Consider the following 15,473-nt stretch of genomic DNA (forward strand, 5'->3'; position numbering starts at 1 on the left):
ATAAGGAATATTGATTCATCAGTTGGAAACTCACATTAAACTTTTAATGGAAAAAATCCTGCAGTTGACTTTTTAAAAACTGGCAGCTGAGATGGCCACCGCAATTTGCATCTGAAACACCTTTTCACATTCCAAGGCCTCCAACAGGTGACAGAGGTCTAAGTGACAGAATTACCTAAGATTAGCATGACATTCAAGGCAATCCTAACACCTTGATTTTGAAAGAGCAAACCCCTTCAAGTGTAAATATTGGCATCCTGGGGCCTGGGGAGCCAATTACGAACCTTGAATCTCATTAGAAGGTTCCAGAGAATACACTGAGGCAGTCATGTGACCATTTATCCATCTCTGTGAAAGCTGGAAGTTTCCTTAAACAAAGACAGAGGGGCAGTAACTCAGACTGTGCAGCTCCCTCCCTCTCTGCCACCTACAAGTCTGTCTCCAAGAAAATCCTGAGCCAAGCAGGCCAGCCACAAAGTGTACTTTGACTAGCCAAAGACTGCAAGAATACAACTTCAGCCGGAAGACCACAGAATCATCCAACCTCACAGACTGTGTATTTAATTTTTATTTATTCTGAACTCTAATCCATCCACAAAATCAGCTTCTCACTCTGTAATCTATTTGTGTGTGTGTGATTCGCATGTGAATGTGTGGCTTTTTTTATTTTATTTAGATCGGGTTTAGATTGTTTAGTATAATAAACATATCTCTTTCTTGTTTAAACTTGAAAACCTGTCCGATTGTTTCTTTCACAATCACATTAAAGGTAAAAGGTAAAACACTCACTGTGGTGGTCAGAACATTAACTTTTTTTTTTAATGGAATAAATCCTGTTGTGGTCAAATAAGAGGAAGGGCAAGAGGGGAGCCTGTGACCCCCGCCCCCCCGCCTCACCTGGCCATAACAATATATCGACAGAAAAAACATTGGCGTCTAAAGGAGTCATGATGGTAACTCAAGTATTAATAGTGTTCTCTATAATTAAGAAACTATTTAAAGTGGTCCTTCCATGATGCATTGTTTGCTCAAACAGTCTACAATATTTTGCATATGCCACACATTGCCTGTACAACAACAACTTGCATTTATATAGCACCGCAAGATACTTCACAGGCGTGTTCAGGCAAAATTTGGTAAGGGTTTATTCGAACAGGTGACCAACAGCTCGATTAAAGAGGTAAGCTTTAAAGAAATCCTTAAAGGGGGGAGAGTTGGAGAGGTTTAGGGAGGGCTTTCCAGACATCTGGAGGCAAGGTCACCAATGGAAGGAACTGAAGGAAATCGGGTATACACAAGAGGCCATAATTTGATGAATGCAGAGTTCTTGGTGGGCTGTAGGGCTGTAGGAGGTTCCAGAGATTGGGAGGGATGTGGCCATGGAGCAAATTAACATTAGGTTAAGATTATTAAATTTGAGGTGTTGCTGGACTGGGAGCCAATATAGGTCAGCAAACACAGAGGTGATGGGTGAATGGGACTTGGTACAAGTTAGTGTTATTTGTAACACAGAAATCTTTGGACTATAACACACCCATGTCATAGCAGGCTGTACGTATCATTTATTAAGACTGTGGAGTGAGATTATCCATTGATTTTATTCCTATTTTCTTCAGCTGGAAGACCAAAGAGCTGTAAACCTTTCCCTAATGCTATCAATAAACGTGCTTTATGTTCAGTTGGCAAGGTCCAGTTTAATAAGAAGTACAATGACCCCTGTTAATTGTCCCTGATCACTTTCAAAAAGTGAGAAGCTCGGCTATCATTCATTATTTCACAGCTTGATCACGAACGCACATGATGGTGGAATTGTCTGGCAGATGTCTGTCCTGAAATAACAACCAGGGGCCTATCTTAGCAGCTGCACTACTGGACTGACAGAGAGGGCCATTAGTGTTGATTTGGTAAACAACGGGGAGTAAGTTCAAATTTACCAGAGTCTACAGTATCACTAGCTTATCAACAATGACTATTTAAGCAGTAGTAAATTAGAAAGTGCATTATCATCATTTTATCTTTACGTGAATAACTTGGCACAAGATGAAGAAATGCAACTCCATGACCAGGCAATTTTACTTTTTTTTTATTGCAAAGAGATTGCCTCAGCAATCATAGTTCACCTCTTTCATGTACTCAAGATTTAAAATGAAGTTTAAACAAATACAAATGTGGAGTCTTTAAATGAGTTTAGCATAAAACTACCAAAGGACGGATATCAAAAAACGGGTCCTCAAGTAAAATCAACAAGGCTGAATGACTCCAGCAAAATGATGAATTTGACAATTTTATCTGTGTAGGAAAATGGAAGAAAATGAGTCACTGACAGAACTGCCAGCCTCAATTATGGTATTCTTGTGGCAGTGCGTGCTCAACTGATCACAAATAAATGGCACTGATGACTGAATGCTTTTCTCTGTTTGGTTGGTGTTAATGCACATTCTTGCTATGTTATGAACTGAGCTTGAGTCAGATCAAACTGACTAAAAGAATGACAAAGAGATCAACAAGAAATTAATTCTCTGAAAGCACAAGCATCCGGGGCATTCTAATCATTCAAATCCACTAGGGGTACATTATTTTATCTGGGATCTGAATGGCTGTGTTTATGGAAGCTCGCCAGAAATGTCACACATGGGTCAGGTTGCGCTGCCTGCCATTGAACATAAGTGGTGCCTGGTAATGCCTGGCGGTTGCCGTGTGCGGATAAGGATTACAGTGATTTCCACAGGTAGCCACTGTGCAGCCTTTTCACTGTTGATGCTTTTAGTTTGATCTTTTTCTCTCTGAATACATTTGCAATCTCCATAGTTTGCTGGGGTGGAGGAAGAGGCGTTGCTTACACTACTAATGCAATCAGAGAAAAGTACAGGAAAAATTAGAATTGTACCTTGGGTAAAATGTATGATGTATGAGCATAGGTTCAATGTCATAATTTAGGGATCAGAAAATGTCAAAGTACAAACCCTGCAACCCCCCTCCCCCCCCCCCACCAAGGGACTATGCTTACTTTCTTGTTTTGGATGAAACACATTTTATGAAGAAATTAAGTAAATTAAGTTTTACAAAAAGCTTGCTGGTTTTCAGTGACAGCCTTCCCTCTCTCCTGGATCCTTGGAGAGCATAATGAGATTTGGGGAAAATCTGAAACATTCGGCTGGACTCAGAAAATCTAAGCCGGAGTTAGGGCTCCTCAACCAAACTATCTAGAGTAATTAGGAGCAGCTGACAGTGCACTTAGTTCAGTCCAGGAAAGGAACTGGTTGCCATAGGAGAATGGAAGGGACTAGAGGTGTGATGTTGAGGAACATGACGCACAACTTATTTAAGCAAAGACAGTTACATCATGTAGCTTTTAGATTAATTACAATAAAGAGAGATGATAAGATTTGCATATCTAGCATATCACACAAAAAATTGCAAAATTACAATTACAATGGATGCCTTAAATCAGTTTTGTTCCTGATCTTATGTTTCATTAAATCTGCAGTGAATTTAGACTTTTCCCTGAATCAGTATCCCAGATATGCATCAGGTTGTACAGAACGCTGCATCCAGTGGTCTATAACCATACTTAAGTCTATTGCTGAGTACATGGCATCTTCACTCTTATATGTAGTTTGAAAAATCTGTGAGTGGCATTGGACAGGGATGGGTGGGGGTATGCAGTGGTAGTAGGAACAGATCAGCTAGAATACAGTGGAGTGCCCCAGAAAACATCAGTGATCTGGTTTCATTGAGTTTCCATGATTTTCCAGTTAGTCTTATTTGGCGTGCAACCTCAAAGTCAATGAGGTTGTGGTGCAAAGAAGCAGCCTGCAGTCCTGAACAACAGATTAAAATAAAAATCTGGATTGTTTTCCTTACATAGGGGCCGAACGGCAGATGCTGGGATCTTGGGGGCTGTGGGAGGGCAGTGCTGGGGGAAGTAGTTGAAGGATTTTCTAACTGCAGACAGGCACTGGAGATGAACACAGGTGCTCACTGGCCTAATGCAGACTAGATACCCTCCCACTAACCCTGAAAAATCTGGCAAGTCAGTACTGGAGGGCATCAGCGAGCATGATCCCAGAGTAACCTCCAGGCTCATGTCCCATGGGTTCACGAGATCTATATAATTAAAACTAAGAAATAGCAATAGGATATCTTAGAAAATTTATTGTAGCTCTTTTACAGTCATTATCCCAGTTTTTTACCAGTGGTATTTCACAGAACTTGTACTGTTGATGCTATCAGCTTTTTGTGTTTTATTTGTTGTGCTTTTTGATGCAAGCTCAATTCGTTGAGCATTAGACTGGAGGCCAATAGATCCTGGAATTGAATTCTGGTGCGGTTCAGTCTTTCATGGTGAATAATACATGTTGGAATGGGGCTGAGAGTAGGATACTAGAGGTACTGTGTATGGTGCTTTTCATACTGTCACAAGTACAGCTCTCTGACACTCTGCTATTGCAATAGAAACAGATATCAGCACCACTTCATGCTACCATCAGGTGGCGATGAGATCAGCCCAAAGCTGGATTTCCTACCTTTTGCCAGAACAGGGTTGGAATGGATCTTATGCTCTGCTGCCCAACTACAACCTTGACCAGAACCCAGCCCTGGGTTGAGGTCACTGTTTATGTAGGGGCAAGCTCCTAATGGACAGAACCCACCAATGCCAAAGATGATGCAACAGGACATGATCTATACCACCAGAAGATGGCACTGAGCCAAGGCCTAAAGTTGGTATAGTTTTGATGTTTGAGGGGAAGTGTCCACCAATGGGTCTTCTCGCTGTCAAAAAAAAAAAGCCTCAGCTGTCCTTTTTCCCATTTGCCTATGGGCTACTGCACCACTGTTCTGGAAGTCCATGACTTGATGGGCAACAGCAACAGAAAGCAGAGAAATCAAATGGATTACTGGGTCCTGCTTCCCCATCATGATTTAATTGTGGCAATGGGATGAAGTGGTGCCAGTGGGCTTACTTGGTGGGATGGATGGTTGAAAATCTAGGTCAGGATGGGGACATGGTGATAGACCTTTCTAACCAATTTTCCACCACTGCAACATCGAGGTGGACAGGAGATTGGGCATTGAGGGGGACAGAACAACAGGGCACAAATTTAAAGTGATTGGCAAAAGAAGGAAAAGCTTCTTCACACCGCGAGTAATTAGGATCTAGAATGCACTGCCTGAGAGTGTGGTGGAGGCAGGTTCAATTGAAGCATTCAAAAGGGAAGTAGACTGATCTGAAAATGAAAAATGTACAGGGTTACGGGGAGAAGGGCATTACATGAATTGATCATTCGGACAGCCAGTGCAGACACGATGGGCCGAACGGTCTCCTTCTGTGCTGTAACAATTCTCCGATGCAACCACCACATTTCAGGAATCGGAGAAATGTCCAGCACCCAGTGTCAACAGCAGGTTGCCTCTGTATCAAATACTGCTATTTGCTTGCCTGAATTGGCCTTGCCTTTCGTTCATTTTATTGGAGTCATTCTTAAAAATTGTACAGATTCCTTCAAGTATGTACAATATTGATAGCTAATATTGACAAACTAATTTTTTTTAAAGTTCAAGTCAGTGTCTTTTAATATGAAAAACATAGACATATTTGACACAGATTTGTATAATACTTAATAAAATGAATGGCTCCTTTTTTTTCTAGGCCAAAGTTCAAGCATGCACACTGATAATATTACATTGTATTAATTATTGAACTGTGATTTTGTGTGAGGCAATACCTCTACAGAGTATTTTGAAGAAGTGGATAATTGCAATTTATTTGCCTGAGCAGTAGCTATACAATGTGAGCACTCCCACATTAATTTGTCAAATATGTGCTTTACGATTGGACAGTGATCATTGAAACTGTAACAAAAATTCTATGCAGTATTTCATGTACTCCATAATCACTGGCAGTTGGGTCTTACCGGGTCAAGGCTGACAGCAGGAGGGCAATTTAGGTCTCCGAAACTGAGTTGTGTTTTAGAGCATAGATCAGTGGGATCATTCCACTCATAACACCTAAAGTTGCTGCGTTGCTTCAGTCAGTGTCGTACTGATCCTTGGAGTTTATTGTGGAAACTTAACGCAAGGGCTGACCAGAAACAATTATCTAGCTTATCAGATGTATTCTCCCATGAGGGATGCTGCACATGTCTCTCTCCATCTGACTTCAGCAGCCAGTTAATAAGGCCCTACGTAGATTTGTTTTCCCTTGCTTTCATAATTTACCATTTAGCACAAAGTAAAGGGAGTTATGGATTTCGGAGCAAATTGCATTACTCAACCTTAATTACTTCTCCATTTTTGTTACTGTTTGTTCCATGAGGAAAATATACAACCTTAAAGCTAAAGGCCACAAGTTTCCTTCTGACACAATCCTGACAATTATGTGGGGATTTTGATTCCTGGCGCCCCTGGCTCAGAGTTGACGGGGTCAGTGGGAGAATACTTCTTTTGGATCAGGCAGGTAAAAGCACTGCTACAGTCACATCTCTGGCACCCACCTGTCCCATCCAGCTAGAAACTCTGACATCCACATCAATGAAGGCAAGTTGCCTGGGCTCCCCTACCACTACAACCATGTCCTCCTCATACATGTCTCTTCCCCATGTGAGAAGGTTGATGTGCTTTTAAAATAAAAACAATTGGTGCTTATTTCATCAGGGGTCAAAGCCATTTTCCTGGTCTGAACACCACCCCACCTCTCCCCTGCTACTAAAGCCTACACTGACCCAACTATAGGCTTCTGCACTGGAACTTACTCAGTATAATGCACTCCAGATATGCAGTGGATCCTGACTGAGCCAGTGAAGTGGGAACATTGGCATAGGGAGCCCTGTCCCTAGCTCCATGACCCTTTATTAAGGCAGTTGGAGGTTCCATCCCTCATGTAGCAAGTTAGATACTTCCAGAAATGGACCGAGACTTGGCACAATTGGGTCGCCACCATTTTCTGGAAGGAGTTCTATTGGTCTCCCCACTGGAAATGTTACAAGAAACCAATGTAACTTCCTACAAGTAATACCAAGAACGTGAGTTCAAATCCCACCATGGCCATTTGAGAATTTGGACCAGAATTTTACACAGGAGTGGGCTGGAGTTGGGGGTGTGGGGTGTGGGGCAGGTTGTAAATTGAATGAGAGGCAGGGGGGTGCCATTCCCGTTGCCTTCCTGCCCTGCTGCAATTTTACGAGGTGTGATGGCAGCAAGAAATGGCCTGCCGCCCCAGGACAAATAAGGCCCTAAGTGGCCAATTAACTGCCACTTAAGGGCCTCCTCCTGCCACCGCTCATATGTTACCAGCGGCGGACAGGCGGCTCAAGCTCCACAGGAGGCCACCCAGTAAAACCTTGAGGCCTCCTTGCAGGCTGGGGGGGGCCTCATGATCAGGCACCCTGTGCTCCACGGAGGGCCTCCCCCACCCCCCCACCCTCCAAGGTTCAACCACCCTTACTGAACTACATTCCCCCACTCCCCAACCGACCCCCATTGCCTCGCCAGGATGCGGCTGATTGTCCCTGGTGAGGCCCCACAAACTTACCTTTTTTCTGGGGCCGGTATCCTTCTTGCTCCTTTCCCTGGCTGCAATCCCAGCAGTGGCCACCACTCCCGGTGGCGCTGCTGGGACTGAGCTGCCAGCCCACTGATTGGCCAGCAGCTCTTGAAGGCAGGACTTCCTGCCTCAGAGGGGCAGAGGTCCAAAGCCAATTACGATCTTGAGTCACATAAAATTACAGCGTGGCTCCCAGGCCCGGCAGAGGCGAGTTCGCTCCCGACTTTTAAACCTGTGGGCAGGGCCTCTTACCCAATGTAAAACTCCGGCCTTAAATTCAGTTTGAAAAGTCTGGAAATTGAAGCTGGTTTTAGTAAAAGTGACCATGAGGCTGTCGGTCATCATAAAAGCCCATCTGGTTCACTAATGGATGGAAACCTGCAGTCCTTACTCAGTCTGGCCTATATATTACTTCAGTCCCACACCAACATGGTTGATTCTTAACTGCCTATTGAAATGGCCTAACAAGCTGCTCAGTTGCATCAAACCACTAGTTCAAGCAAACAGCCCACCACCACCATCTTATGGCAACAAGAGACGGGCAATACCAGCTCTGCCAGCAATGCCCACATCCTGAGCATTCACTTTTAAAAATTCAAGCCCACAATTTTACAACAAAACATAACAAATAGCAAAGGACAAGTACTGTATGAAACAGTTCAGTATCATCCACTTTTCAGAAATTAAATCTTTTCCAGTTGACAGCATTTCTATTTTAGTTTGGACAACGTGTAGTTAGATCACACCAGACTTTTCTCGGGTGCATTTTTGTAACTCCATCTATAATATTATTCACATTGACATTCACCAACCATTAGAAACATCAGTCTTTGGCAAAAACAAAAGTGAAAATTGGAGGTAAAGTCCAGTTCAATTTAGTCTCCTGAGTATAAACTTAAGAAAACATGGTTGAGCGTGAAGGTAGTAACAGCCGCCAAGCTGTCAAAATATCTGACTACAAACTGAGTGCTTCAACAGCTTTGTAGCATACACTGGGATAAAGGAGATTATAAAAACCTACATTGATTTGATGCACAGAAAATGTATTATAGGATATCCCAAACTTAGAAATATGTTCATAAAGGCTTTAAATCATTACTAGTCCTGAACAATTTAAGATTCCACCAATTCCTTTGGATCTGGAAGGCAATTATTGCTATTTTAAGTGTCAACCCTGGCACATAGTGGTATTCTTGCCTCTTGGGTTAGAAATTCATGGGACCAGCCCTCCTCCAGGCTAAGACTTCGTGTCGTACTGAGGAATCTCTGCACTGTCAGAGGTGTCATCTTTTGGATGAGACATTAAACTGAGGCCCTGTCTGGACTCTCAGATGGATATAAAAAATTCTATTGCACAATTTGAAAAAGAGCAGGTAAGTTGTCCTGGCCAAAATTTATCCCTCAATTAATACCAATTAAGTACATTCTCGAGTGATTTATTTGAGTGCTGTTTGTGGAACCTTGCTGTGTGCAAATTGATTGCTGTGTTTGGCTATTATAACAAGGTTACTGACTACTGGAGTTCCGAAGAAGGGTCACTGACCCGAAACGTTAACTCTGCTAGTCTCTTCACAGATGCTCCCAGACCTGCTGAGCATTTCCAGCATTTTTCGTTTTTATTACTGACTACATTTCAGAAGTAATTCATTGGCTGTGAAGTACTTTGGGATGTCCAGAGGATGTGGTGCTACATAAATGTAATTTCTTTCCTTTCCTAAAATAACGGCTTACATTTGACAGTTGCTCCAGTGCTCATACTACTGAGGTTTTGTTACAAGTACAAATGGTAATTCATATTGAGTAAAACTGTATTAAACTAAATCTAAATATCCTATTGAAAGGATTTCTCAAAATGCATTAACATACTTGAGGAAATAATGAATGAGCTGGATTTCGTGGCCAGCAACAAAGCAACAGCACTCTTCCTTGACCTCGAAGAAAGCTGCCCACAAAGACGTAGTGAACTCTCTGGTGTGGACTTCCCCTTTCCCAACAGCAGTTTAAAGCTGGCGCCCAGTCAAGGGGCTCTCCAGCCATCCAGCAGCAGTGATGTCAGCAAGTAGGGTAAGCAGCCAATCACATATAAGTATTCACAAACAGCGAACCAGGAAGTTAAAAGCCCTGATTATCTTCCACTTTTAAATGTTCAGATAGCAAAGTACATGAATATGATTAGATTAAGTTAGAATCTACAATATCATAAACAGACCTTAAAAAAAATTAAAAAGTGGATTCTTTTCTATCATAACGGGGAAATTCGTCATTTCACAAATACAAAATTAGATTTTCAGGGTCACTGAGGGCGTTTAGCAGTAATTATGAAGTTAGTACACTGTTAAAAACTCAGTTACACCCTGTTCAAAAAGATGTAACTTTTCAAGGGTTTTCACAGCGAGACTAACGGCGTGAAAGTGGAAGTTTTCATCAGTTCACTGATTGCTCAGCGATTGTACTCAGGGAAGATCTCAACAGTGCATCCTCTGGAGGTGTGTTACTCTGTACATGTGAAAATTCTCAAAGTTGCTGTCGGTTTCAGTGGAGTAATGATGACAATCGCTGACAGTTTTGGTGTCATTGCTGCTGCAAAATCCAGGTCAATATCTGTAAGAAAGAATGCAATGGTTACAACTCTTATATTAACCAAAGTACTTACTTTTAACACAAGCTATTGAGGAAAGCAACGAGGATATTGATGATAATGGATAATTTTCCAACCTTTGGTGGAAGCATTGCCTGCTAGATGAACACAACTTGAATTGGGTGTGCACATTTTGCATGATTTCCCAACCATTAATTTAAATGTAAATTGTAGACAGTGTGAGCTGAAATTCCAATATGTGCTGTAAAAATATTATTTATCTATTATTTAGAGATACAGCACTGAAACAGGCCCTTCAGCCCACCGCGTCTGTGCCAACCAACAACCACCCATTTATACTAATCCTACATTAAGCCCATATTCCCTACCACATCCCCACCATTCTCCTATCACCTACCTACACTAGGGGCAATTTACAATGGCCAATTTACCTATCAACCTGCAAGTCTTTGGTTGTGGGAAGAAACCAGAGCACTCGGCAGAAACCCACACAGTCACAGGGCGAACTTGCAAACTCGGCACAGGCAGTACCCACAACTGAACCCGGGTCACTGGAGCTGTGAGGCTGCGGTGCTAACCACTGCGCCACCCTGGCTGATTCATGATGCAACAATGATCTGAAGAAAAAGTACCTTCACAAATAGAAGCAATAACCAACAAGGAAAAGAAGAGAAATTACTGATATCTTCTCGTGCCAGTGATTAGACTGAATTGAAATTAATATACGTGCAGGTTGGCATTTTAATTGGGACTGAAAAAATTAAACCATGAATGCATAGATACAGTAATTACAGCATAGATTTTATTTTAGGTACTCTCTATGTTCAAGTCGATGAGGTACACCATGGAACTTCAGTAGCTTTCAGAACTTCAATACAAACATGTGACATCCTGAACTGTCATAGCATAAACTCAGTTTCACCAACAAGCATGTCGACTGAACAAAATGATTTGATTATTAGATATTCGTCACTGGAATTAAAGAAGCGCCTGAACAGTTTGCGAAGCTGATCCTAAAAGAAAAGTGATTTTAATCACAAAGAATGCAAAACCTCTTCCTTGGATCACACTTCATAAATTGAAACGTGGGATGCCAATAATTGTTCTGAATTAGTACTCCAACTTCTCTTGTGCAGTCAATAAATTACAACATTCACATGCCTACATCATACTTTTTACACTGATTAAAAAGAAAACAAAAAGTTAATCCGAGAAATCTGAAATTTAAAGGAAAGGAAAGAAGCAGGAGGTTATTCAGTACCTGAAAGAGAAAGATGGGTCAACATTTAAGGCGAGAATCGCACCAGAAATGTTAACCTATCTCTCAGATGCTAACTGACCTGCTGCGTTTCCAACATTTTCTGTTTTATTTTAAGTTTCAGAAATCTTCATTTCGACAGCTGAGGGAACACCATTAGAAGCCAAGTGTTCAAAAGTTCACAGTCGTAATTTACACCTTAAATATTATTCCCCAATTATGCTGCTCGCCTTCATTTCATGTGTCACAATTTGCACAAATAATTATGCCTGGCTAAGATTCAGTCATTAGATCATCGGTGGGTCAGTCCATTGGAAACGGGGTAAAACAATGTAACAAAGGATATATTCAGGAATTTAAACCGCTGCACATTAAAATTTTAATAAAGAATCTTTTACTTGTCAGAATGAGAGTTGCCATAAGAGCTAGGGTTGAGGATTTTTTTCAGCAACCATATGAGATTCATTTAAAATTTTGATCATTTTAAGATTCAGATTCATGAGATAAAGAAACGTCTGCAAGCTATAAAAGTTACATTTTAGTTGGTAGTCACCCATCTAAGGTCAATTGCTTTCATCACGATATTCCTTTCATTTTATTTGCTATTGTCCATGCATTACTGTTCAGGATGGCTAACAAATAGAATAAAATATTTCTGCATTTCTTCTGCTGCTTTGACATCCAGCAAATCATGCTGTGGATTGCTTCGTTCATGAAGAAATATTTTTTATGTGGCCAAATCATTAGCATAACTAGGGGAACTGGCTAGGTACAACTGGGGCTGGGGGCCCACTCCACTCTCATTGGACGGGAGTAGCCCACTGGATGCCAACCCAGTATTCAGATTTCAGAACTCAGTCTGTGCTTGCCATGGGTTTACTATTGCAAGTGCTGTGTGTTATCTTGTACATCACATGTGTGAACTGCAATTATCATTACGAATCTTTGGCACACATTTAAATTGATGATAATCATTGCTCCAAAAATGTGCAATAATGGTTGTCAAATGCACTAAAAATCTGCCTTCCAGTTTCTCCCAGACTCGGATTAAGTGGCGCAGTAGCCAAGTGGCACAGTGCCACAACACAGGCCACAACAGCCTGATATATTACCTAATACAATTTATGGCTAGAAGTGCATTGCAAGGTTCAAATACTCAGGCAACTATAAACATAATCCCCTGATTGTTGCCTCTTAACATACTCCGTGCTCTTTGCCATTCTGTATGTATCATTCCGAATCAGAATTCAGTTCACTTGGTCATTTGAGAGTGAAGTGTACATAGCACAAAATGGACCAGGAAAAATATGTTTACTGATAAGAATATAATAGTCACAGTGCTTGAAGAATTAATGGAAAAATAGTTTTTCAATATCACTTCAATGTAGTTTCCGGAACTAAGACCAAATATTCTCAACTGGCAAGTTCAGTTTGGAGATTTTATGTTGGCATAAACTCAGTATTGTTTACACCCCTCATGTAAGCTAACTGTATGAAAGTAACCTGCTACACAATCTATAAACACAGGTTCAGGTCAGAATTTTCAACAAAGCAGGTCATGATTTTAGCCAAGCTGTCAAAAGGAGGTGTCAGACAGAGACCATGCAGTTACCCAACAGAAAAGGAAATAAATTTGGAAGGTGGCTCCCCCAGCTTCACTCGTGAACCTTCCAGTAGCAGATTTAGGACTGGCATTCACAGAGGTAAAATAAGTAGAAGTTGTGTGTGGCATGTGGAGAGGAGGAAACAACAGAAATTGAAACCTGAGATAGAAGGCAGCATTGTAGTACAGCAGATGGAGCAGTGGAACCAGCTGGAGTGAAGGGATAGGGGCGAGTGGGAAGAGTGTGTGGAAACATATTGGGCCTTCCCACCGACTCCTTTGGCTTCCTACTCTTAGCCACACCAGTGAGAGGTGGCAATGAACTGAAGCCAACACTTCCTGTGGTGAGAAAGAGAAAATCAGCCAGCAAGTCAGTGCTAGCTGGTATAATGCAGCACTGGCACAAAAGAACCTCCTATATTCTCCCTCTCAATTAGAGGGTGTGAGTGGCCTGGCATGATCTGTACAGGGAGAGAGAATAGAAGATACCAGTGGCATAAACAGGCATTATGTTTCAACCAAAATACATCAATTATTTTGGTTTTGCATTTAGCTGTGTTTGTTAGAAATCAGATGCAGAGCACATTTTAGACTGGATGTATGCATTTTTCCATCTTACTGGTTAAGGAACCTTTTTTTAATCCTGCCCCTAAATCACGCATTAAAACCTCACTGGTTTCCTTTCACACATACAAGTGTTATTCTGCCCTGTTTGATTTTCCAGCTGTCCTGCTGTACTGCAAACATGGTGATTTCAAGGGTACTCAGGTTGGACATCTGCAGAACTGCTCCATGTACCATTTTATATAGAATATTAGATCAATTTTTAATCCATTTGTATTATTATGTGTGCTATATTGTGATCCACAATACTGAAATGCGTTATTATGTCTGGTAATGGCAGGTGTTATGACCGAGGTGGGAGCAGTGCACTGCTAGTTCAGTCCCACTTCTCCACAGGTCACAACATATATTTTTAGATTTTCCCACTTACTGAAACAATCAGAAACTCTATTTGTCCCCAGAATAAAGCAAACCAACCAAGTTTTTTTAATAAACAACAAAATTATCCATTTATTATAAACTAAGTCTTAACCAATAATGAAGTAAAACATACATGCAAATTGAAATGTTAAAGCCCCATATTTTTATCCTAGCCCTCACACACCCACTCACATACACAACCGGTTAACCGGGGGAAAAAAAGGAATTTTGTTTACAGCTGTTATAAAGAAATAGAAGGAATTTTTAAAAAACACTTATGTTTAAAAGAAGGTATAGAAGAAAGTCCTTTGTTTTGGTGAGATGTCCCAAAGGCAAGTAGGCGGCTGCCATTAGGAATCTTTCCAGGCGATGTTGATAAACAGTCTGGGTAGCCTTTCAAGAAATGCAGCTACAGAAGGCTTCACATAGTTCTTACATTAGGTGTGCAGTAACAAAGGTTTCAGTTCTCACACATTTGATGCAAAGTTATTTTAAAGATGCAAGGTTTCTACAAACATTCAGGATTTCTTCAATACAGGAGGCAACAGTACAACTTGATGCAGAATTTGCTTTTCAAGAGCAGGGATTCTTCAAAGAGAGAAGGATATCAGCTGGCTGGATCTTTTGTCTTCCTGGCAGGTCAATAAGCAAACTTCAACTGAATGTTCAAAATGAAACCAAAACCCATTCAGAAACAAGCCTTGTGATGACCATAAATCGTGACTTGTCATTGCCTTGTAAATAACTCTTCAAGCCAAAACACAACCTCCAGCTGGGTTCTTTGCAAACAGGTGCTTTCCAATAAAATGTTTACATTCAGTCCAAACCTTCTGATAACTTCTTTTAAAAAACAACCACAAAGTTCAGCCTCTTCAGTTTTAAAATATAGATTCTCAAGTTTTAACAAAAAATGGAAACCTTTGTAACACAGGTTATATTAAAGTATTGTAGATTTCAATGTTTCACAGTAAATTAGAAGATAAATTTGCAGTAAAATGTTTCTGGTAAAAATAATCTGCATCATGAGATAATGTTCATTGAAGCAAGCAGTGAAAGATTGTTCATTTAGTCATAATTTTAAAATTAATGAGCCGTAAACCACTCAAAAAAGAATTAACAGTACAGAAAAAACAAATCCCCAGAACATTTCTCCATATAAAGGATGTACAAGTTAAAACAAGCAAAAGGCAAATTTACAACCAAAGTCAAGAACTTCTTCATCGTTCAACAAATTTCACATCAGAATGTAAAATGGGCTGTTGGGTAGATTGGTGGAGGGAAAATGTTGGATCATTTAAGAAATGGTGAGGTGCTATGATGATGGGGTTGGGTTTTTCTTCTGGATGAGCTGAATGGCTGTGAACACCTTTGTCTTATGATCTTGTCATGCTGAATGCAGCTTCATATGGGGTAGAAAATGAATCATTTTTTTCCATGTTGAATCATACACCATAGGAACATAGGAACACAGGGAGAGGAATAGGCC

At 40.9% G+C, this 15,473-nt stretch overlaps 2 protein-coding genes across 4 annotated transcripts in view; one reads left to right on the top strand and one right to left on the bottom strand.

Annotated features, from left to right (window-relative positions):
* Window positions 1–15,473, top strand: part of ntn1a (netrin 1a) — a 196,903-nt gene that overhangs the window by 40,842 nt on the left and 140,588 nt on the right. The gene's annotated exons all lie outside the window — the stretch shown is intronic.
* stx8 (syntaxin 8) overlaps window positions 9,474–15,473 on the bottom strand; it is a 425,779-nt gene continuing 419,779 nt past the window's right edge. Inside the window, exon 10 of one of the 2 annotated variants that reach the window (XM_068058121.1) lies at window positions 9,474–10,144. In XM_068058121.1, the coding sequence (XP_067914222.1) occupies window positions 10,035–10,144 (110 nt within the window). In that variant the 3' untranslated portion in view covers window positions 9,474–10,034. The remainder of the gene's footprint in view (window positions 10,145–15,473) is intronic. The other variant, XM_068058120.1, reaches the window with a different exon arrangement.

This window comes from Heterodontus francisci, chromosome 26 (assembly GCF_036365525.1).
Source record: "Heterodontus francisci isolate sHetFra1 chromosome 26, sHetFra1.hap1, whole genome shotgun sequence".
Taxonomy (NCBI): Eukaryota; Metazoa; Chordata; class Chondrichthyes; order Heterodontiformes; family Heterodontidae; genus Heterodontus; species Heterodontus francisci.